Below are 26,437 nucleotides of genomic sequence, written 5' to 3'. Positions count from 1 at the left end.
TTCTATGACCACTTTTTTCACAATTTGTGACAGTGACCACCTCCAGCACAAAGTAATTATGTGCCAAACTCAAGCCAGGTTAATGAGAGCTCAGACGTCTGAAACTGTGCGTAGGGACATAAGTCTTTTCTCCCCTTCTCAGAAGAATATAATTCATTATTCCTAGTTCCACTGGCTATAGCTTTATAAACCATTAGAAAGTATATTAAAGAAACAGTGGTAAGCCATTTTTTAAAATTATACAGAATTAAGTATAGTTTTTCTGCAAACCTATAATTGAATTGAACTGTATGGCTATGTTTTAGCAACTGTTGTGAATGGGTAGAAAAGAAAGAATGGGTCTGGAAAGAGAAAAGAAAGATGCTATCAGTGGCAGAGCAGGGTAATATGAGTGGCAAGCAATGTGGAAGAAAAAGTTACCAAGTGATTCAACTTTGAATTCTTCAATTACTCTGCATCTTTCAAGCAATGGCTACTATTTGGGGGAAGTGATGGCAAGTAACAACTAGAAACAATTTTATAAAAAATGTCAGCTCAAAGAAATGCAACTAAAAAATAAATCAGTTAAATTGTCTTTCTCTCTTTAAAAGGAAATTGTAATGAACGTCCTTCCTTGTATTGGATCACAAATAACAACATTGTATAGTATCAGCAGAGATCTGTAAAATCTTCTAAGTAACCTGAATACCTTTAGAATATGTGTAGGCACTTGGAACATATGATCTCTATCACTCTTTTTTTAGAGGAAAATACTCTAACTCAGTAAAGCAGACTTAAAACAAACTCAAGAAAGTTGACTTTCCCATTCACAGTGAATAAATAGAAGGCATAGATTTCCTGACTCTACATTAGAATTTTGAATCTGAACAAAAAAAGAGAGAGAGACAGATATAAAAGCAGTGTAAAGCAGTGTTTCCCAGATGAGTGCCAAAGTTTCTTGTCTATATATTAATGATGTCAGTTCTGTAATCTATGATCACTTGTTTCTTTTTAGTCAAAGAGTTTAAGTATTTAATTTCACCACCATCATTAAAATTTCAACATTCCACAAGGGAAAAAACTCTACCTAGAACACGCAGTTACTTTAGAAAGTGTGGCTACTTGGCTACCAATGTGTAAAACCTGAGGAGTTGCAGGTGGGTGAGGTCCACTCTGAGGTAGGTCTTCCAGAGAACTGTCAAACCTAAGTTTTCAGAAGCAAAATAAACAAGGCAAAGGAAATATTAATGAAAAATACATTTATCATCTATACCACCTTTTAAGTGCATACTGGTTCCTTTTGGGCAATACTCTAGTTCTGTGTTGTTGTTTTTTTAACTTCATATCTGCAGTAAGGTTAAAACCCAAACCAACACCTTCACCACCACCAAATATAAGCTCTTCCCTCCACCAATTTTTTTTTAACATGGCTACCTTCATGTGAAGGAAGAAAGGTGGATGGGAATTCTCACACACAGAGTCCCAATACAAAAGACTATGTATTTTGCATGCTTTGGGGAAGTTAAGCTCCAAGAAATTAATTCAGTTGTTCAATATTATATACCTTGTAAGAGTCAGATGGAATTTGAACCAGGCCTGTCTGTACTATTTCCACTACATAATGCTTTCCAGCATCTTGTGGGGTAGCTAGCTGCCTGAAATGTGCACTGCAAGAAAGCACTAAAAACCTCCTTCCAAGTCAGAATGCTGTGTTTGTAGATCTGAAATAATATGGATGTTGTTTATCTCCATGTAACAAAGTAGTTTATCCAGTCCCACGACAAATGTTTGCATACAACTGTGTTGCTCTACTTTTTACTTTGTTTTTCCGATGTCTGTACCATTTTTTCTTCTGAATGACAGAATTAAATTTTAGAGCCATCACCAAGTTAGAAAAAAAAAAAAAAGGATGAAAAATTCAGTGTGAAGTTTGAAAAAAGAAAGCACCAAGTATAATATTTAGAAATACAAAATTGCCCATTGTTTAAAAAGAAAGCTGTGGGGGCGCCTGGGTGGCTCAGTGGGTTAAGCCACTGCCTTCGGCTCAGGTCATGATCTCAGGGTCCTGGGATCGAGTCCCGCATCGGGCTCTCTGCTCAGCAGGGAGCCTGCTTCCCTCTCTCTCTCTGCCTGCTTCTCTGTCTACTTGTGATCTCTCTCTGTCAAATAAATAAATAAAATCTTTAAAAAAAAAAAAAAGAAAGCTGTGGATTAAAAAAAAATAGAATATATTAGTCACGTTATACTGATTTTCAGAAAAGAAAATGTAACACTAAGATGAAAAAACAGAAAAGGAAAGGTTATATTCCCATTTTTTATTTAGCACTGGTCACATCTTTACCACAGAGTGTTGGGAAAATAAAAAAAAAAAGGACAGACAACTTAAGAAAAATGTCATGTTAGAATTAAAGTATTATTCAAGAGATAGAGTTGAAAATGTTAAAAGAATAAGAACTGTAAGTCCTATAGCAGGGGTCAGCAAACCATGACTATCAGGCCAATTTTGCACACCACTTGGTTTTGTACGGCTGATGAACTAAGAGTGGTTTTAAATGTTTTTTTTTTTTTTTAATGAAAAGAATAGTATTTCTTAATACACGAAGATTCTATGAAATTCAAATTTCAGTCACAAAGTTTTAATAAACTTTAAATAAAGTTTAATGGAACCCAGCCAGGTTTCTTCATTTACATATGTCCATGGCTATTTTCACACACTACACACAGAGGTCAGTAGCTGTGACAGGCCATATGGCTCACAAAACCTAACATATTTACTATCATAAACATATTTACGATCTTTACAAAAAAAGTTTACTGACCCCTGTCTAGAGGAAAACCTCTCTACAGAGCTACCAGAGTTCACTTTTGACAATACAAATCTGATCCTGTCTGCTGGATTTGCAGCACTGCTTTAGAGGTAACTGTGGTCCTGGGATCCCTATTCTCCAGCTTTATCTTATAGAGCTTTTCCTTTTTTCCCTGTGGCTTGCTGCAGTCCAACTGATTTTCCATCTCTTTCTGAAACAGGCTAAGCTTCTTCCCATCTCAAGACCTCTGCATAGTCTCACTTTTTATGCCTACCTCTCTACCATACTTTCACTGGGCTAATTCCTAAGTGTTCTTCTGCCCTCAGTTTAAATGTCACTTCCTCAGGGAGGACCACCCAATTCCCCACATCACCCTAGGCTGCCCATGTCACATGCTTTCAAAGTACCCTGTACCTTTTCGTCACAGAACTTACTTGTTATTAATGTAATCGTATAGTTTGTGTGGTGATTTGTTTAATTCCAGACTCCCTCACTAAATGAGAAGCTCTGCGAGGTCAGAGACCATATGTTTAATGGTACAAATGAAGTGTAATAAAGTACTTAACCACAAAATAAACAGTAAATATTTGTTGAATGAATGCATGAAAGAAACTTATTGTTTTCAAATACAGAAATCACTCACAATATACATATATTTCTTAGAAAATATCTGTACATTCTAGAGACTGGAGACTGTCTAGCAATTCAGGTTAAACAGGTACTATCTTACTACCTAAGCAAGAAGGGGCATATGATCAACCTCTAAGAAATTACTGACTTCCAAAAATACCTCTAAAAATGTCCTTCACAACATAAAGAATTATCAATATTCTAGAAAAAAGAAAATATAGTTATAAAGAATTATCAATGTCTACATACTACTATATAATGAGGAGAGGTAAGAAAAGGGAGTAAGCTGGAGTTCAGTCTTCCAAAACCTCCATGTACTATGTTGATTGGAAAAATGAGTGCCACTTGAGAATAAAGTTCACACAACTCATGAAATACCTTCTAAAGCCAGATTTCCAAGTTTCCAAACAAACGCACTTGGCAGGTTTCCCATGTCTCACACACACTCATTACCTATCCCTTTGCTTAACCAACCTCTAAAAATACCAGACCTAAGAAAATCTTAAACTACCTCATTTAATATGGAACAGAGATCAATATCTGCTCTAATTCTGTCATTCTCTAATATTTATTCCTTTTAGGATTGGAAGAAGCTCTAATTAATAGCACCTCTACAGCAGCTAAACTCTGCTTTGTCTGTTACTTAAGTGAGTTTTCATTTCTTACCAGAGAGAGGTATGAAGACTTTATCCTTCCCAGATATGTCTGGAGAGCTGAGCTTGCAGCCTTTTGGCCTGTTTTTCTCAGAAAAATGAACAAAGAACTATTGTGCATTATCTTTCTCGGCAATTGTGTCTTTCCGTGCTTTCCAAAGGGGACCCATGCTAGCAATCTGTCCAGGCAAACAGGCATGATGCTGTTCATCTTACATTCACCATCCTACAGAACAGGGAATGGAACTCTTTTTCTATGCCCCAGGAATGACAACTGTCAAAAAGCAAGATCCTTATGCTGTGGACTCTATCTCCTCCCTTTTTCTCAGGTGCCTCAACTAACCTATCTCCTTTGCATTTTCTATTCTCCTTCTCCACTGCATGCTTTGAGTCCCCATTCAAAAATACTGTAGGATAGGTTCTCTTAAAAAAAAATTACAAAAAAAAATTACAAAACAAAACAAAAAACCATACTACCACCAACAAAACTGTCTTCCCCTTCTATTTTCCTATCCCCATTAACAGCCAAAGGGAATAATAGTTTTACTCTAGAAACACTATCAGTCTTCAACCAACTCAAGTGGGCTTCATCCTCCAGCCCTGATAAAACTGTATTCTTGCAAAGGTCACTAATGATCTCTTTGTGGCTAAATTCAATTGACAATTTGCATTCCTCATTTTCTTTTTATTGTGGTAAAAAAGACAATATAACAATGATGTGGATGGAACTAGAGGGTATTGTGCTTAGCGAAATAAGTCAATCGGAGAAACACAATTATCATATGATCTCCCTGTTGTGAGGAAGTTAAGAGGCAACGTGGGGGGTTCCGGGGGTAGGAAAAGAAAAAATGAAACAAGATGGGATTGGGAGGGAGACAAACCATAAGACACTCTTAACCTCACAAAACAAACTGAGGGTTGCCGGGGTGAGGGGGGTATGGATAACGTGGTTGGGTTATAGACATTGGGGAGGGTATGTGCTATGGTGAGTGCCCTGAAGTGTGTAAACGTGGCTATTCACAGACCTGTACCCTGGGGCTAATAATACATTATATGTTAATAAAAAAAATTTTAAATTAAAAAAATAATAATGAAATGAGAGGAAAAGTTAAAAAAAAAGACAACATAAAACTTACCATCTTAACCATTTTTAAGTATACAGTTCAGTAGTATTAAGTATACTCATTGTGGTGAAACAGACCTCCAGAATTTTTTTACCTTGCAAATCTTAAACTACACCCATTCAGCAACAACTCTCTTTCCCCACTGCCTACCCTCTGGTGACCACTACTTTCTGTCCCATGAATTTAACTTCTTTAATACCACATACAGGTGGAATCATACAGTTTATCTTTTTGAGTGCAATCCTCATTTTAATCTTGGTGTAAGACCCAGCTGACCACTCCTCTCCTCCTGTCTTCAGTGCCTGTTTTTAGCACTATTTTACTGGCTATTCCTGATTGCAGGATAGGAAAGTTAAAGTTCTCCATCAGTAAGACAATTTCAAAATGCTAATCTGGCTCATCTATTTTGGAGTTATATGTAAACTATGTAAGAATAAACTTGTCACAAAGGCTAACCTTTAAAATATGTGAAAAAGAATGCAGAAACTTTCTTTTGCAGCATAAAAACTTCAAATTTCCAACTAAAAACTTCAAAGCCTCCTCACTCTCTTTATAAATATCACAAAATAACCAAATAGAGTGACTGATTTATTACATTCCCATATGGCAATGAGAGGAGAAATCCAATACCTTAAAATGTGTCTTTTATACCAGGTAAAGGAGGAAAATGACAACTGTCCTTTGTATTTTCACTCTTCCACAAGCAAACATTCATACAATAACACTGCTCAACAGAAAATGGAATATACAAGGATCACACCTGATTTCCGTACTTTCAGGGTTCACTGGCACAGCAAAGCTATTTATTTTACCCAAGGAAATGGCTAGTTGTCTGGAAAATGGAGTCTCTTCCACTGGCTTACTGACAATAAAAACTGTCAGTGTTTTCACTTGTAACTAGGATTTCCCTTCTGCAAAATTAAATCAACTGAACTTCAGCTGGAAATTTCTGTCACTCTTAATCACAGGCCAAATGAATTAATTGATTTCAATAGCCTTTGTTTCTGTAGCAGCCTAAAAACATTATTTAAGCCTGCTAATTCTACATTACAGATGGCACCTTACAGAGAACTTAAAAATCAGCAAGTAGGGGCCTCCTTGCTTTTTACACATGGGGAAGCAAAAAGGACTGAATGTTAGATGTAAAAAGAAGATTATGAAATAAATGATCAAACATGAAAATAACACTCAAAATGAAATTTACTTTTTTTGTGAGAACAAAGATAAAGGACTGACTTGGAGGTTTCCACTTTACTGAAGCAAGGAAAAGTGGGAAAGAATAAGGGAGATCTCTGAAGCAAATAGAACTTACTATTTGTGTTGGGGAGAGAGTTTGCTCTTTATTGATATACATATATTCCATTTTATTCACAACTTTCAAATTCTGCTTTAACTCTTACATATTTCTCTACTGTTGCTTTCCCTGATGGGTTATTATTGAATAATGCCCTGTCTTAACATTATGTGAACTCTTTAGGTCAGTTAACTCTATGGTATTCCTTGATCTTTTCAGAAAATTTTTATTTTTTTTTTTATTTATTTGAGACAGGGAGAGAGAGCATGAGCCGGGTATAAGGGCAGAGAGAGAAGCAGACTCCCCACTGAGCAGGGAGCCCAACTCGGGGCTCAATCCCAGGACCTATAGATCATAACCTCAGCCAAGGCAGACAGGTAACCAACTCAGCCACCCGCGCACCCCTAGAGAAATTTTCCTATAGGATCTCAAGATAAGATAGGTAAATATTAAGCATATATTATACTACATTCTAAAACCCCAATATAATGTAAAGATCTTAAGGGATAACACCAACTTTAAAATTACTTGGAACAGGGGCACCTGGGTGGCTCAGTGGGTTGAGCCCCTGCCTTCGGCTCAGGTCATGATCCCAGGTCCTGGGTTCGAGCCCCACATCGGGCTTTCTGCTCAGCGGGGAGCCTGCTTCCTCCTCTCTCTCTGCCTGCCTCTCTGCCTACTTGTGATTTCTCTCTGTCAAATAAATAAATAAAATCTTTAAAAATAAATAAATAAATAAATAAATAATTACTTGGAACAATCCCCCGATAAAAGCCTATATTCCTCAGTAGCAGTAAGGTACTAACCACTAACCATAGCCTCTCTCACTCTGCATCATCAATTTCTTCTTGATTGCTCCTTTTATTGATTTCAACTAGCTAGAAACAGCTTCCCCAATGGGGCAGAAACCTGCCATTCTGTAGTATTAACGTAATCCTAATACTATAAAAAGAATTTATAAATGATAAAGGTATTATTTCAGATTCAGAATAAAAAGATATATTATTTAATAAGTACCACTGCATCAGTCGGTTACCTGTTTGAAAATATATGTGAATCTGTCCAAATGCCTATGCAACAGCCACAAACCATGAGTCCTTGGAGAAGCCAGGTATCTTGAGAATGCCACCAAAGCACCTCATGCTTCAATGAGTATCCCACTAGCATTACATAACAAAAGCTAGGGGTCATACACTCTCTAGCTAAATCTTCTGGATCACACATCCTGAGCTCTCCCATTAATCACTGTATCTAACTCGTTCATTCGACGATGACATCTGGATTCCACTTCATGCCAGGCATCCTCACATATTCTACTGCCCACTTTAGTTTCCTGCTCTCATGGAGCTTACATTCTCCTGCCCACTTTCTCTCCTCTAACAGACCATGAGGATCAATCCCATCACACTCTCCCTCCATCCATTTACTTGCCACAATCAGAAGTGCAAACCCCTCGGGTCATCCATCATCTCCTGGATTCTTGCGACTTTACTGTTTTATGTATCTTCTAATCTGATCAAATTCCCATCCCTCTCAACCCTCCCAAATCCTGTGTTACTCCACTGAACTCTATTGTTCTGTGCAGTCCCTTCAAAAAGAGGATCCTCTTCTCTCACACCTTGTATGTTTATAAACTTGGAGATAATGCCTTCCTCAATATTGTTTCGAACATCAGTCATCTTAGATCCTCCAAATTCCCAAGTCCTCCAAGGCTCATGTCATCAATTATACCACTCACTTGCTACTCATCTCATTTTCTTGCTTCTACCTCATCCACTATTTGCCTCAGGCCCTGACTCACTGTCTTCCTCTTTACCCATTTCAACAATCATTCTTGATGACTTCAGTGTTGTCATGTTGAATCACTGAATAAGCTGACTGCTAAGTTCTTTGACTTTTTCACTTCAGTGATAATTCCTCCAAGGCAGTAAGTCTTAGGCCTGGAACATCTGAGCCATGCACTCCAAAATTCTTAACTTTTACTTTTCATATGTAAGAAAAATACCTCTAAAATCTGAATGTTAAGTACCTCCTTTTTTTGTAATTCACTCACCCCTCTACATCATGACTCTATTAGTTTTACTGAACTGAACTGACCGTTCCCAATTTCACTGACTCTTACCAACTCAATTAATTCTTACCAAATTCACTGGTTCTTATATTTCATTATTCATCAACCCCTGCCCCCTCCATTGTCAGTACTTCCTCTAAAATGCAAACCCATTGTCCGCACTTCTTCTAAATACAAACTAAATACAAATTCTAAAATACAAACCTATCCAATTTCCTTCTCCTTGGCCTAACTTCATAACATCTCTTGCCTGAACTAAGGGAATACACATAATTAGTCCCCTGTGTTCATTTCTTCTCCCTCACAATCAATTTTACATAGTATTCAGAGGATTGGATCTTTTAAAAATACACATCAGATATTACTCCCATGATTAAAATCCTATACTGGGCTCTCCAATTAATTGGGTTAAAAATCTAAATCCCTTAACACAACTTACAAGGCAAAAAATGATCTGGCTCCTGACTACTTCAATCTCTTATCACTCTCTCCTTTATTTACTATGCTCCAGTAATAGTGGACTTCTTTCAGATCCTTAAACACACCAGGCTGAATCCTATCTCAGGGCCTTTGCACTTGCTGTTCCCTCTGCCTAGAAAGCCTATCTTCTGTATATGTGCATGGTTAACTCCTTCAGATCATTCAGCTCACATGTTTTCTTTTCCCTAACCAGTGTCTAATGACTTCATTCCTCCCCTCCCCTTATTATACTCATATTGTCCTATATTATTTCTTTATAAAACATCACAACATAAAACTGTATTATTTGCTTTTTTATTGCATGTCTGCTCCACTAGATGATAAATCCATGACAGAGCCTTGCCTCTGTTATAAACCAACCATCTACAATATTGAGTAGCAGATGATAAGTGTTTCACAAGCACTTGCTGGATTTATTATATCCATATATAATAAACATGAGCAGGGATCACTAAAGGAGAATGTTTGAGGAAGAAGAAGACATAGCCGTAGATTTAGGTCAAGGAACTAGCCCCTATTATCAATGAAATCAATTATTCATATAAATACTTCTGACCCAAACAGCTTAACTATCCCATGATTTTTCGGTTGATTTTCTTGGGATTACCTACATAATTATCAGACATTAATACCAAGAATTAATCATAATTTGCCAGGTGAGATTTTGTAAGTGTAAAATCAAACTATTGCTTGCCTCATAATTTTGAGAGTCATAGGACATGACTAACTTACACTGGGTTTACTTTTTTCTAAAATTCCTAAAATTTTTTACATTTATTTTTGTTAATTTTATCCATCCCTACCACCAACTATGTCCCAGAAGAGAAAAATTATTTGACCCAAACTACAAATAACTATATTAATTTTTTTTTCTTTTTCCTACAACATTGGGTCTTAGACTCCTAAGACATGTTCAAAGGATGATCTGGTTATGGAATTTGTGTGCCATCCCTCCCCACTTCGGGATAGCCACAAATTTAGGAAGTAAGCTATAGAAGCCCTCATCCAAGTCATGAATTGATCCTTTAAAACAATATCCTTTGTTCAACGCCTTCAACTTATCATGAATCTAAAAATTTGATAATCATTAACCTCATTTTCATTATTAAATTCAATGGGATCTTAAGAGCCTTTCTTTGATGACTTGTTAAAACTAACATTTCCCCCAATCTACCAAAAATGTGTTGAATTTGGTGTGATGTGTTTCTTGAGAACTTAATTCTGGGTCTTGGCAATTCTGTCCTTTTCTCGGTGCTCACTGGCAAGGCTTTAAAAATGTCTTCTAGATTTTTTTCCAGGTGACCTCAAGTTCAAACTAGTTTACAGTTTAGAAGTTTTTTTCTTCTTTGAAACTTAATACTACATTTACCTGTTCCAAGTCTTCTACTTTCTTTCCCATCCTCCAGGATTTTTTTTTTTTTAATGCATATAGTGTTACTTACCAAATCCCTTCTGTAAGTTCTTTAAATGTTGGGTTATAAACCATTGAGAAAAAAAGACCACTGGGAGCTCATCTAGAATCCCTTTCTATTTGGGACTTTAATTCCCTCCAGAATGTAAACTAACTAACCAGAACTTTTTCAGTATTTATCTCTGGGTTTGGGTGACTTTTGTTTGCTTGTTTATATCCTTCAACAATGAGCATTTGTTAATTTACAGTAACCCCTGACAACACCACTTTTTTACTCTCTTAAATTAATGTTGTCTGGTCATTTCATTTTTCATATTTAAATATTCTTGTGTGTGTGAATGTACATTTTCTTCTTTTTTTTTTTAAGATTATTTATTTATTTATTTGACACAGAGAGAGAGAGATCACAGGTATGCAGAGAGGCAGGCAGAGAGAGGAGGAAGCAGGCTCCCCGCCGAGCAGAGAGCCCGATGTGGGGCTTGATCCCAGGACCCTGGGATCATGACCTGAGCTGAAGGCAGAGGCTTTAACCCACTGAGCCACCCAGGCACCCTGAATGTACATTTTCTTAACATGCATGTGGTACTGTTTCAGTATCTTTGATAAGAGATTTGCTCATTTAATAACAGACACTTGATGCCATTATAGTAAGCAAAGGATAAATTTGAGTCCACCAAGTTTGTTTAAAACTGTTATTTCTTATTAATTAAAATCTTTCAGAAACTTATTCTCAAATTTTTTTCTCATGAATTACTAGGATATTGGGACAAAGAATAAAGTATGTGAAAGGACAATATAAATATGTACCTCTAACCCAAAAATTGCATAGATTTCATCCTAGCTTTAACAAACTCTATTCAATTCAAAGAAATAAATGCAGACTCTTCAGGAATAATCAATTAGGTACAACTTGGAGGTGAACACCTCTCACAAAACTGGACAAAGAAGCAGCATTCAACATATACTGTCATAAAAATAAAGAAAAACAAAAGGAGAGACATAAACAGTTGAGCCTGCTTTTAAGATTAATTTAATTTGAAAGGACTTCTTCAATTTGACTAAGAAATGGAAAACTGAAATGCCTAAATATCCATATCTGTCATATGTTTTATACATTATGTAATATATTTCTTCAATTTTCTTTTATAAAATCATACTATCATAATCAATACACCTTTACATAACATAAAGGTAGAAAAACCTGGTCTCCTGAAACTTTCAATGTGACTAAAATATGTAAAATTGAATAGTGACAAAGGATAGAAAATTAAGCCTTCCATCATGGATGAAGACTGCCTATTACCAATGTTCTTTAAGTTGTGACATCTTTTGAAATTAAAAAGTTCATTACATGGGCACCTGGGCGGCTCAGTGGGTTAAAGCCTCTGCCTTCGGCTCAGGTCATGATCCCAGGGTCCTGGGATCAGGCCTTGCATCGGGCTCTCTGCTCAGTGGGGAGCCTGCTTCCCCCTCTCTCTCTGCCTGCCTCTCTGCCTACCTGTGACCTCTGTCAAATAAGTAAATAAAAAACCTTAAAAAAAAAAAAAGTTCATTACAGGAGGAGCCTTCAACAGTAGTGACTTTTTTTTTTTTTAAAGATTTTTTTTATTTATTTGTCAGAGAGAGAGAGAGCACAGGCAGACAGAGTGTCAGAGGGAAAGCAGGATCCCCGCAGAGCAAGGAGCCCGATGCGGGACTCAATCCCAAGACGCTGGGATCATGACCTGAGCCGAAGGCAGCCGCCCAACCAACTGAGCCACCCAGGCGTCCCAACAGTAGTGACTTTTAATCAAGAAGGTAAGTTCCTTTTACTTTCTGGTTTAATTCAATAAAATAATTTCAATGTAATTTACCTCCATACAGGTGAAGCAGAAAGAATTTATCCGAATAGTATTGGTGGTCTGATCAAACTTCTAAGGAACTTAGTGTATTCAAGTATCTCCAGAATGTAAATAAACCAAAATTTTTTCCATATTTACCTCTGGATTTGGATGATTTTTGTTTATTTATATCTTTCAACAATGAGCATTGGGACCATGAAAGTCAATTTCTGCTATCACAAATAATGATTTTTATTTTTAAAAAATACTTATAAGTGGTAGTCTTCCCAGATTAATTTAGGAAAGTAAACAAGTATTTCCAGAGTTAAACAGAGTAATGAAAAATTTTTGTGTGAAAATACAGAGTGGATAGAAACCATGTTATTCCTTCAATGATTCTAAAGTACTTCTCCTAAGTAACTGAAGTGTAGTAACCACTTATATTCAATAGATGGCGATCTTTACATTATACAGGGGTCACCGAACCAGCATTTGCATAGGGCAGTATAACCCACCAGTAGAAAATGAAATGAGATAAATTCAAATACTCTACATTTTGCAATAGACAAAAATTAGTGCTTGGTAACATACCCATTTTTTGGACCTATGGACTTTTTTCTAGGTTGACGAATGTACTCTGCACTAAGAGATTCTATCTGTCTCTTACTATTTTTATTTTTTAAAATTAGGAGACTCAATCTTATGAAACAAACTGAGGGTTGCTGGGGGTGGGGATACGATGGTTGGCTTATGGACACTGGGGAGGGTATGTGCTATGGTGAGTGCTGTGAAATGTGCAGGCCTGATGATTCACAGACCTGTACCCCTGGAGCAAATAATACATTATATGTTAATAAAAATAAGTAAAAAAAAAAAAATAGACTCTGTTATGGATGCCTTTGTGTTATATATTTTTGAGCAAATCCACTTGTTCCTACACTTTGTAAAAATATATGGGAGGGGCGCCTGGGTGGCTCAGTGGGTTAAAGCCTCTGCCTTCGGCTCAGGTCACGATCCCAGGTTTCTGGGATGGACCCCACATGGGGCTCTCTGCTCAGCAGGGAGACTGCTTCCCCCTCTCTCTCTGCCTGCTCTCTGCCTACTTGTGATCTCTGTCAAATAAATAAATAAAATCTTTTAAAAAATATATAAATATGGGAATATGAGACTAGGGAGTGATCCCTGATTTCTTTGCATGGCTTATGAAGAATAAGTTTCAGGTAATTTACTCAAGTGACATGTGTCTTAAAAAGGATAAACAACGGGAGCCCAGTATATTTGTGAAACAGCAACTGAAGGAAGACCTGGCTCAGGTCAGCCAACTGTTTCTTCACGAAACTATTTTATGTGGGGTACCAGAACATCTGTGAACAAACTAAAATTATTTTAAAATCCTGCTATAAAAAGAGTATGTTTGGAAATCTTTATGAAATTTCTGCATTCTAAAGTTTTGATGAATGTACAAAAATGATAGGTTTCTATTCAGGAAGTAACTTAAAATCTGTTTTGACAGCCTTCAGCTAGAAAGCATGTAGACATTAACTTAGTGCTACAGGACGGCCCATACACAGAGGATTTTTCCCCCTAGTACTATTTCATTGCTTTGTGTAATATAACTAGTGACTAGAGTTTGAACTATTTTCCTACCAAAGAGAGAGGCAGTTACTACTCCCTTGAAGGATATTTTAAGTCTTTGAAAATTAAAAACTCCTATCATACATTATTCTTACCATAATATATGAAAAATCAGAACCTACCATTACTTGAGCAAGAGAAGTAAAAGACTGATAAAATATGTTTTGATCATAATTTTATACATCTTTTTTGCTAATCAAAATGCTATTTTTTACTTATTCATATAAGCCTCTATAAGTATAAAAATTTAAAAACTGCTTATTAAATAAATATTTTACTTTATAATAGAAACTGAAAAGATGGTGAGATCAAGAAAATCACCCTTTAACTTAAGATAAATTGTATGGTGTTGACACAATGATGTATTTTAGGTATAAATATAAATTTTTTTAAAGTTATCTTTCAATGAAATTTCCTTTTTTAAAAAATTTATTTGAGAGAGAGAATGAGAACAAGTGGGGGGGGGGGGGTGAGAAGCCAGCTCCCCACTGAGCAGGCAGCCCAAAACCTGGGGATCATGACCTGAGCTGAAGGCATACTCTTAACTGACTGAGCCACCCAGGTGCCCCTCAGTGAAATCTCCTATAGCCCCCCTTAATTCTCTACTGTGGTAAATCACATATTATTATTAGCTTTCCACAATTAATATGCTGTTTATAATATAGCTGTTGCTTCTTTTCAGTCAATGTTGCAGATTAAACTCTTTAACCTCAAACTTCATTTCCTTAGGAATGAAAAAACTCTGGGTTTTTCAGAGTACTAGGCATTTCATACACCCATTTCTAAAATTAATCAGGTATTGTCATATCACACGAGTCACTAAGCTAGTCATGCTGAAAAAGATAAAAAACACAAAGGAAGATGGATTAAGAAACAAATTTTTCATTTAATTTTAGAAAGTATCTCCCATAACCATTTAACCAAGTGATAACAGCAGAGAGAAAGCATCAACACTTTTGCCAATCAGGTTGCCAATGCACAACAATTCTCCTTTGAAGCAACTAAGGTATGGTTCCACTTTACCTAGAATGCAAATATTAATGCCTTGATTTTTATAAAAACTTGACTTACACTGAATTTATATTCAATTAAAAGTTATGTTTACCATGCTGCTAAAAATTTCCCTAATATTTAACAACTAAGAAATTGGAGAAATATGCATTTATATGCAATTAGAAACCATTAGTTAATTAATGCTAACTAGTGTCACGTATGGTAAGGATACACAAACACTTGTGTTCAAAGAGCTTATACTCTAGTTAGACATATAGGGCAGGGAGACAAATACCTGTAATCCAAAACAGAAAAAGAGGCACCACAACAGAGATAACAACAATCCTTCTGAGTCCAAGTCAGTGAGTCTACTTAAGAATAACTTTTTTTAGATACTAACCTGCCAAATTGATATTAGTACCAAAAGGACACTGGTATATATTATGGACTGAATGCTTTCCCCCCAAAATTTCTATGTTAGAGCCCCAACCCTCCAGTGTGACAGTATTTTGATATAAGGCCTACAAGATGGTAATTCAAGTTAAATGAGGTCATAAGAGTGAGTCCCTGATATGAGAAGATTAGTATTCTTATAGAAAGAGGAGACACCAGAGCTCTCTGTGTGTCCACAGAGGAAATGTCATGTGAGGACACATGAAGAAGGTGGTAATCTGCAAGCCAGACAGAATAGACTTCCCAGAAATCCACCCGCATAGCACCTTGGTCTTGGACTTCTAACTTCTAGAACTGTTAGAAAATACATTTCTGTCATTTAAGTTACCTAGTCTGTGGTATCTAGGTGGCAGCCTGAGCTGACTAATACAGTATATTTCTAATTTAAGAATTAGTTCACCAGAGATGAATCTTACAGTCCTAACATCTTCTTTCAAATTATATTTTTGTATTTTTTATATTTGTACTACTTATGTATTTATTGTATTTTTATATATTTATATTAAATGTCCATTTATATATTGAATGTATAAAGCTTTACTTAGACAGTTACAGTTCTATTTAGAAAGAAATACTATGCCTGTTAGGATGCCTTTTCCTGGGGTGCCTGGGTGGCTCAATGGGTTAAGCCCCTGCCTTCAGCTCAGGTCATGATCTCAGGGTCCTGGGATCAAGCCCTGCATTAGGCTCTTTGCTCAGCAGGGAACCTGCTTCCCCCCTCTCTCTCTGCCTGCCTTTCTGTCTACTTGTGATCTCTATCCATCAAATTAAATAAAATCTTTAAAAAAAAAGAATGCCTTTTCCTTCCAATTTATATTATTATACTAACACTCTTAGCTTCAAAGAGCTCATACTCTAGTTGAAGATTTATGACATATAGACTAAGATCTACAATACAAATTAGGAAAGAAGTGGTAGAAATTACACAGTATATTACTTCAGAAAATTATTGCCACTATGGAGGATGGAGATGGCACACTGTGGGTGAGTCTGTGTGGCTGGAACTGTAGGAAGGAATAAGAATATCTTGGAAGAGGGAGGATTTGCCCTCAGCCCAGTCATTCTCACTAGCACACCACGGGCATTTGGGGCAGGATCACGCTTCATTCTGTGAAATTATTCAGAGCATTACAAGACGTTTAGCATCCTTAGCCCCCACTATCATCCTCCTGGCCCTGTAAGATTTGTATTATCCCCCTACACATTTCCTACTATGCTGCTACTCAGCAGCATCTCCCCCAAGAGAAAACAGAAAGTGAACTTTTATGGATGTGAAGAAAACAGCAGATGTGTTCAAATAAAATGTATTAAGTGACTGAGTAAATGGCTAATACAGTTTATTCTAAAATACTGCATATGGAAAATTTGTAACATACAAAATCATAATAATATTTTGTTAAGTGCTGCTTAGTTTGTTACATTTACTCAGAGTTCATCCCAATTTTCCACTTTGAAGCTTTTCATTGATTCATTCATATAGCCTTGACTACATCTGATTTCTAAAATGCTTTACCAACTCATTACTCCCAGAATGCTTCTGATGCAATTACCTAAAAAACATCCTTTACTCAAGGCAAAGAAAAGTAATGTGACCTCTTTTTGGCTTCCATATACCTTGCAGGCTGCACGAACCTGATCTTTCATTTCAAGGGTTTCCCTAAATGCTGTTTGTGATCTGGGCTGAAAATTCAAGAAGGGATCAGAAGTGACAAAGACGGAGAAAATGATGGGGAGATGAAGAAATGAGAAGAATCCACACAACTGAGGACCAAGCTGGGATCTACAAGAGCCAGGTTATCTCTACCGAGGCTGAAATGGTCAGGGGCTTTTCACTTCAGCCTCATACCCCTCCAGTCAGCTCACGAGCTGTGGCTTTGGAGGAAGGGCATCTGCTGCTGAGGTGACATGTGAAGGGGCTGACCCCTGAAGGCTATCTGCCCCCTACACACACACACACACACACACACACACACACACACACACACACACCCCAACAGTGGTATCAAGTCCTCCACTGAGGTGATATCTGGAAGGGCTTCACAGTGTCCATCACTGAAAAACTTTCTTATTTTAAAGAAGTGGGAAACTCGGGGGCAGAAACTTATGAGTTGCGAATCTGAGTCTCAAACTCAGAATTTATCATTCCTTGATTATTATTCTGTAGTAATGACATCTATTTTGGAAAGAATGAACAAGGAAATATTTACTTGGTTTAAGTAATTTTCTTGAATAGGACAAACAAGGAATGAGTTCAAACAATTCTTGATATATTTTTATAGACAGAACTGAACTTTCAAAGTCATCCCTAAATTATGAATTAAGGTACTTTATGTATAATTTCTACACATTAGAGGTGTTGTTTTTTAATGTCTTTATGTGTGTTTTACAGGGCATTTTGATCTCTACTAATGCATTACCAACATATACTATAATAATGCCTCCTTTTCATAAGTCTTCATTGGGTATAATGGGAAAAGCATAAAAATGATAACTATGCCCAGAGCAACACTAAGTAAATGAATGTACTTTATTTAGCTTTGATAAAATTTTAATAAACCTCCTTAGTTCTTCATTTTTAAATTTTTCTTGGAAGTGGTTAGATATAAGACAACTTCCCATTCAAAATGCTGTGGATAATATGGGAAATTTAAGATACAAATATACATATTACATCTTTAAATCATGCTTCCTATCACATACTGTATTTTGGCTATACTGGCCCTTCTGTTCTGTTCTGTATACTTGCCATGCTCCTTTTCACCTCAAGGTTTCCACACTCACTTCATCTGCCTTGAACAGAGACCCAAAGTCATCGCATGGCTGACTCTTTTTCCTCTCTCAGGTGATGGCATTAAGGTTATCTCCTCAGAGGTCCACACAACCTAGGGAATCCCTTCATGTGTAGGCCACATTTCCTTTATACTAATTATTTACCTCAGATCACCTTGTTTATGTATTTATCTGCTACTCATTATTTAACCCCTAGTACATATCTGTGCCTGGCATTTAAGTAATTATTTCACATGGAAGAATAACTCAGACAACAAATGGATATTTGTGACTTACAGGATTTTAAATATGAATCAGAGATGCAAAAAATTATGAGATTTTTAATCTGGGGAAATCAATTCAGTCAAATTTCTGAATAAATCTGAATAAAACATGGGACAGTTACTCTCTATCTTAATATCATAATTTTTATTAAGTTCTATACAATATTTTTATCTGAGTCTTCCTAACAGGCATCTTAAACAGCATAAGATTGTATAAAATGAGTGTTTCTGTTTCCATAAATAATAAATTTTTCAAGGTAACAAAAATATTCACTTTGCAGGAGACATTCCATTTTCTAATTGGTAAAACCTTGCAAAAACGTTGAAAATTCTTAACTTTCAAATTCTACATTAAAAACAAGCCTATAATAAAGAAAGTCTGTATAAGAGAGACAAACAAAAACAAACTATAAATCAGGTCACTAGATTTAGAATAATATTTTTGCAAGGAGCTTTTACAATATTTGGCTAGCTTTTAAACTAGGAATATAAGATGTCCCAGAAGATTAATTGAACACAGGAATTCAACCTCTGACGGGGTCAAATGGAATGTCTTTTGTGATCCAGGCTGAACATTTATACTCATATGCAGATATAGATCACTCTACTTACCTAAGTAAATGCTTTCAATGAGATATTAGGTACTTTATTTTTAATCAGGGCGGTACTAAATTCTTATTTTCTTTTTTTTTTTATTTTTTTTAAAGGTTTTTGTTTTTTTTTAAAAGATTTTATTTATTTATTTGAGAGAGAGACAGTGAGAGAGAGCATAAGCGAGAAGGTCAGAGGGAGAAGCAGACTCCCCATGGAGCTGGGAGCCCGATGCGGGACTCGATCCCGGGACTCCAGGATCATGACCTGAGCCGAAGGCAGTCGTCCAACCAACTGAGCCACCCAGGCGTCCCTAAATTCTTATTTTCAACTGTACTTATTTCATGTTATGAAGTTCTATACATGTTCACTTGTCTTTACTAGGGAGAAAGTCTTTTATTTACCTAAAATCCTCAGTCTAGTAGCTTTCTCTCTCAACTACATAGTTACTCTAGAAATTTGGTGCTTGGTGGGAAATACCTTGTTTACTCTACCCTACCACTTATTTTCATGAGAATTTGATTCCATCTACTTTCAAATATCATCTTTTGAGATGAATGAAAATTATTAGGTATAGGAAAGCCTGGTATAAGAAAGAATATTTTCTTATAGAGGCCATAAACACAATAATAATGGATTGATGTCAGGATCATAAAGCCACAAGCAGTATCTGATACAGTAGAAGAGGGACACCTTACTAAATTATGAAGTACAGTGGAAATCAGCATAGATAAATCCTAGATCTTTAAATACATTTTATGTACAAAATTTTAGATAATAATCAAACATTAACTGAAATTAATGTTAGTTTCTCCAAATTACCAGGTAGTTGTTCTAGTCTATAGTGACATCAAAGTGAAAAAAAAAATTGCAGAAAAATAAAAATGTCTTGAACGGGAGCACCTGGCTGGCCCAGTCAGTAGAGTATGCAACACTTGATCTCAGGGTTGTGAGTTTGAACCCCACACTGGGTGTAGTAGACCTCATTTATAAAAAATAATAGTAATAATAATATAAGTTAATTTTTAAATGCCTTGCATGCAGGCAAAATCCCCCAGTAATCATTTTCCACAAAGACTAATGCTATGTTGTGCCACCATCTAATTTTCTATGATACTCACATACGGTATTATGTCAAATAACATGACAACTCAGAAAAAAAAAATATGGGCCTTTGTCACACTCCACACTCATTCTAGCAGCCTCCAAAATTAAAAATGTTTTGCAAATGAAATGTCGAGAGAATTATTTATTTTATCCAAGTGATAGTGTAACAAGTCCTGGATGGCACTGTTACTGGTTCCAGAGAAACAGAAAACAATTACAAAGCTAAGTTAAAGGCAACTTTATTACAGTACTTTTCCAAACTTCAAAATGCATTTATTATTGAATTTAGAACTAAGGTATAATACATTATATTACAAAACAGAAAGCATATCTGGTCGGATATTAGCTTGCATGTATTGCCCAAAATATAGTTTCCTAAGAACAGCAGCAACACACAATAGTTTATATCACTAGTAAAATATTTCTGATGTCACATAAAGAATCATTTATAATTTATTTTATGTTCATTTAAAAACAAAACAAAGTTATCTTTTATATTTCTTACTAGTAAATGCCTTGAAGTTGTTTATACCCTAAGAACATCCACCAGTTTGGAAATATTTCCTTTGGTAGAAAATGGGATTTTTGAAGCTAACCAGACTAAAAGAACACTCAATTTCCCCACTGCAAATAGGGGCAGAATTCTCTTCTTTCCTTTTTTAGGAGCCAAATCTGGGCCTCCTTCTCTTAATAGCCATCCTGAAATCATATTTGCTTTAAAAAATACCCAAAAATACAATAAACTCTTCTAATAAAGTCTTCTCTGTTTTATCTTGCCTCCTCCTATTTGCTTATTTAGGATAATTTACAACCCACTTTGAACATTATGTAATAATGAATTTAAAAGTAATCTTGGGAAAGGTAATAATATTAAGGGTGTATTTTCAAAATTAGATGAGAATATTATTTGCTCATCTGCCTCTGCTTTACACAACCAACCAAATTCAACTTACAAATAGAGTTCCTCTTCCAACATTTCTACCCTAACAACAATGGAAACAGATATAAGACCACTGAACAGATCAGAGTCCCTTACTTTGCTCTCTTGGTTTAATATTTGTGAGCTACCAACTAGCACAAAACAAGTTAATCTTCCTCTTTTTTACAACTGCAGGAAATGGTTAGAAAACTATAGAAAAGACTCATTTTTTTTGTAAGGCAAATTTAATACAGATTTTGCTGTGAGGTTGGAAAAAAAAGAAAAAGTGAATGAAAAGGTATGTGCTGGTTGCTTGGGGGGGCAAGACTCAAAATCACTGTACGTTAAGAGCACGTGCTGAAACTTCATGGTGCCAGTCACGTAATTTTGTGTATTTAGGACTAAAGACGTGAAGGGGTATCTTTTCCCTGTGGAAAAAAAAAGAAAAGAAAAGAAAAGAAAAGAAAAGAAAAGAAAAGAAAAGTGATAGAAGAGTCATAAGAAAGAGAAAGAAAAAGTTTCTACACTTAGTTCATCATGCAGAAAACATGCTTTATAAAAGTTTAATTTTACATAACTATTTTATTTAATAGCAAAGATTTTAAGGGTAGAGCATTTTTATAAACACAGAAATTAATACATAGAGCCCTCTTGGAAACCCATTTTTATGCCCAAAACAAAATTTCTACAAGACAACACCAACTCATTCATGAAGATCCATAGCGTTAGCAAAGCAAGCCCAAATATACTCTTCTGCCCACTTTTTTCAATACGAAAGGAAATTAACCTTGCATGAAATGCAGACAGCATCTACTAATTCAAAAATCTCTAAGTTTTTTAATCCCACAGTTAAGTCCCACCAAAGATACCAAAGTTAAATGCTTAGCTTCTAGTTACAAAGACAAAAAGCCATACCACTATGCTTGAAAATGTGAAAAAATAAAGCGAGGTCATTCATGAAAAGGAAAGCATTCCAATCGACCAAAAAAATGGACAACTTACTTTGCTTTCTTCGTATTTTCAGTGTCCGATTCTTTCACTGAAATATAGTAAGTAATATCCAACATTAGTTGACTTTTTTTAACTTGAAAAATCATTTGAGCAATTACGTGTACCAGTCAATATCAAATGGTCAAGCTGTGCAGAGACACTAAAAAACATCCCGCATCATGCTGTCATTGGCTGTATACTACGGTCAGCATTACTACTGCTGCTACTACTGCTCCACTTTTCAATGCAACTCTCCTGGGCTAGCTTCTTATGTACGTGAACCATATTATGCACGGCATAATTTAAAAGCAAACTGCCTCAGGAAAATTACTGTTTTCCAATAATTACCCATCTGTCTAAATGCTTTTCTCTATGCCAAAGAACATTTGTATATTACAATCCCTAGGTATTCACTTACGATGCTCAGTTCCAGTGATCTGGGCAAGGATTCGGAAAGAACGAGACTGAGTCGTTCCAGTCCGTGGACGCCAATCTTCAGTGTCCTCAATCAGTCTCTTCTTGCTGGCATCACTATGAGTTGGTATGTGATAAAACTCCGTATTGCGCTCAACAATGTGTTTTCTTGGTGGGCTAGGAAGGAAAGAATTACAAATTTTTAAATCATGTTAAGGATAAAATATCCTCTACCAAATTAATTATAATTTACACATTTAATATCAATGCTTTTTTTTATATATATCTTTTGCTTTTCCTAGTGAACTCAGCCTCAATTTTCTTAAAAAGATTCCCGGCTATAATAGACTTTTTCTGAAACTAGTTAAAAAAAAAAAAAGATATTTATATGCTAATATAAAATAATATAAGTATCCAAAAGAAAGTTTACCGTTTAGGTGGGGTTTTCCTTTTAATGGACAGAAGAAGGCAGCAGAAGAGAGAGTCCAGCATAAAGAAAAGGAAAAGAATAAGAAAAGAAGGAAAATAATGAGAACTGCAAAGTCCACAGTTTAAAAATTTTTTTTTGTAATTACGTGTATTGTTCTTCTACCTACCTTATGCTTCACTAAACACAGCTATGGACTATATTTGCAACCACCATTAAATATCAACATATTCCCAAAATGTATTGGCTTTCACAAAATTAAAGGAACATATCTTCACTACTCCCGGGAACTGGTTTAGTACAGGCTGTCAGTTAATTCCCGGGAATGGTTTAGTACAGGCGAAGTCAGTAATTCCAAACATAATTTTGAAAAGGGTCAGAACTGTTACTTTCTATGGCTTTCTCATTCATGTGTAGATATCCATCATCCTAAATAAAGTTATGTGCAGGGTCAGTGTAGGGAATAAGAGCTGTGGTATATGGGAAACCAATAAATTTATCAAAACACCAAGATGTAAATCTTGGCTCTATGACTTTACAGATGTGTGACTTTTGGACAAGCCAACCTCACTGAGCCTTTTTCTTTTCATTTATAGATGAGTATATCAAATACAAAGTGGCACTGTTCTAAGCATTAAATGAAATAATATGTGTGAAAGGGATTGTAAACTATAGAATTCAAGAACTTTGAGTTTGCTAAGAACATTCATTTTTCTATTAACAAAGCATAAACATTAAGGAATTTATTAAATACATTAATACTTTGGTCTAAGATCTACTAACATAATAAATACTCCATTCTCTTCCCCCTCCCCATCAAAACAGGACAGACTCAAACTTTTGGAAGCTATAAGTCTAATTCCAGGAGAGATAAAGGAGCCTAAGTCTGGACTAGCAGACTATTGCCATAAAATCCAAGCAGTGAAAGTGCTCAAAGAATATCAGATGTGAGTGTCAACACCTCCTGGGTGTAACTCCTTGCTACAAAATCACAGTACTATCAGAATGCCACTGGACTGCCGTCATTTTAAGTGAATTTTTTTTTTAAGTGAATTTTTTTTTAAAGATTTTTATTTATTTATTTGACAGAGAGAGATCACAAGTAGACGGAGAGGAAGGCAGAGAGAGAGAGAAGGAAGCAGGCTTCCCGCTGAGCAGAGAGCCCGATGTGGGACTCGATCCCAGGACCCTGAGATCATGACCCGAGCCGAAGGCAGCAGCTTAACCCACTGAGCCACCCAGGCGCCCCGGACTGCCATCATTTTAATAGTTACACTACTAAAACTGTTTTGGTATACTAGAAGTGTTCTTGCCCAATGAACAATATGATAGGATTAACATTAACACTGGCTTTAAAAACAGACAAGTAATAGTTTCAAGCGTAACATCCTTCACTTAGTGCTTGTTCTGTGCAAGTCATTTAACTTCTCCAAATCTCAGTTCTACCCATCTGAGTAAAGGGGATTGCATCTACCTTAAAGAGTTGTTTTGAGTAATAAGTAAGATCAATAATATATGTAAAGTGTTCTCTAAAGTACCTAATGCACAGTAATGATTATATAATGGCTTCTTTTATGATCACTATAAACATTATTTGAAATGCATGTTTTAAGGCTATGGGTCATCAGGGGTGCCTGGGTGGCTCAGTGGGGTAAGCCTCTGCCTTCGGCTCAGGTCATGGTCTCAGGGTCTCAGGGTCCTGGAATCGAGTCTGGCATCAGGCACTCTGCTTGGCAGGGAGCCTGCTTCCTCCTCTCTCTCTCTGCCTGCCTCTCTACCTACTTGTGATCTCTGTCTGTCAAATAAATAAATAAAATATTTTTTAAAAAGACTATGGATCATCAGAATATATATACAGAACAGAAGAGGGGTGCCTCAGTTGGCTCAGCGGTTAAGTGTCCCACCCTTGGTTTCCACTTGGGTTCAGGTCACAATATCATGGGTCATGAGAATGAGCCATGTTGGGGCTCTGTGCTCAGTGGGAATCTGCTTGAGATTCTCTCCCTCTGCCCCATCCCTATGAGCTCTCTTTTCCTCAAATAAATAAATCTTGAAAAATAAATAACAGAATAAATAATATTTACACACAAAATATTTATAGCTTATGGTAAAATTTTAAAATTCCAAAAGTGAAATATCTGATATTAATTACTTCACTAAAAACCCAATCTTTTTTAAAAGAGGATTTTAGGGGGCGCCTAGATGGCTCAGTGGGTTAAGCCTCTGCCTTAAGCTCAGGTCATGATCCCGGGATCCCGGGATTGAGGCGGGTATCAGGCTCTCTGCTCAGTGGGGAGCCTGCTTCCCCACTCTCTCTGCCTGCCTCTCTGTCTACTTGAGATCTCTGTCAAATAAATAAATGAAACCTTAAAAAAAGAGAGAGAGAATTTTTTAAAAATCAGAATACACAGAGTACTTCATAAACACACTACATTTAGAAGATATAATTTCCTAAACTGACAACAAACAGACATAAGGTAAAGACCTTATGCAATTACTTGAAAAACTTATTTAGCTACTAAACTTAAAGTTTAAATTTCTCTATAATTACTGAATGCAGTTTACTCTTAAATGGTGCCAATTTCAACTAAAGACTATTTTATTTTCTACAAAAAGTTTGGTCTGTAAAAATACAAAACAGTGGTGTCAAGCTAAGAATAAGTACACTGAGAATAATAAAATGACACTCCATTTAGGAATACGTTTTAGCCACAACATACTTGGAAAAAGCATGGTACACCTCTGAATCTCTGATATTCACCACAGCTTAAGGCCCTGTGTTAAGTGATATGAAGTTTCTAAACATTTACTTAGCTTTTCTGGCTCTGACATTCTAAACTCTGATGGCTGTGATTAAAGAAGAGAGTCATCTCAATGATTTTATTTTTCAAAAATATATTTGAGATAGAACATAAATTTAACTATCAAAAGCAAATAATTTATTTCAAAATACAGATATTCACAATTAGCAACTTTATTCATATTTTAAAAAAATACTAAGCAAGAGAGACCCAAACTATGTCTCTAACTCCAGTATACACGGTCTACAATACTTATCTCTTTGAAGGTGCAGCTTACTGATTTTTTCCACCGCCAAAGTGGAAAACACACCCACTGATTTAAATGAAGTTCTTTAGTATGAAAAACATGTTTCCTAGGTTCCTTAACAAATTTGAAAATTCTTGCATGGAGAAGACATTAACCAAGTTTGCTGGTGGTATTAAATTGAAAGTAAGATGGAAAGTTAAAGAGAGACAATGATGAAAATTACAAAAGGAACCACTGATTAGGTACTTACACAGTGCCAGGGTTACTGAAGGAAGAATAATACACACAAGAAATACGTAATAGAGTAGAGAAGACATTGATGTTCCCAGGATAATGGAAAATGGACAAATATGAGGCAAAAAAAAGGGGGGGAGAGAAAAAAGAAAAGAGAAAGAAAAAAGAAAATAAAAAATGAAATAATGAAATTCAAAACAATGAATTTACATGAAGATGTTACACATAAACATCATGCTTCAAAATAAACATGTAAACACAAACAAAAATGAACAAATATTAGTCAAAATTCTGTTATATGTTA

At 35.9% G+C, this 26,437-nt stretch overlaps 1 protein-coding gene across 10 annotated transcripts in view; it reads right to left on the bottom strand.

The window, feature by feature from the left end:
- PDLIM5 (PDZ and LIM domain 5) overlaps positions 1–26,437 on the bottom strand; it is a 208,998-nt gene that overhangs the window by 56,174 nt on the left and 126,387 nt on the right. For 3 of the 10 annotated variants that reach the window (XM_047718006.1, XM_047718009.1, XM_047718007.1), the window contains exons 6-8: positions 22,855–22,872; positions 22,429–22,601; positions 22,023–22,059 (exon numbers count right to left, since the gene is read on the bottom strand). In XM_047718006.1, coding sequence (XP_047573962.1) covers positions 22,023–22,059; positions 22,429–22,601; positions 22,855–22,872 — 228 coding nt within the window. Of the gene's footprint in view, positions 1–1,066; positions 1,184–20,324; positions 21,449–22,022; positions 22,060–22,428; positions 22,602–22,854; positions 22,873–26,149; positions 26,165–26,437 lie in introns of those variants that run through there. The other 7 variants (XM_047718008.1, XM_047718010.1, XM_047718011.1 and 4 more) reach the window with 5 other exon arrangements.

Source organism: Lutra lutra, chromosome 2, assembly GCF_902655055.1.
Source record: "Lutra lutra chromosome 2, mLutLut1.2, whole genome shotgun sequence".
Lineage (NCBI taxonomy): Eukaryota > Metazoa > Chordata > Mammalia > Carnivora > Mustelidae > Lutra > Lutra lutra.
This window is presented reverse-complemented; position numbering and strand designations above follow the sequence as displayed.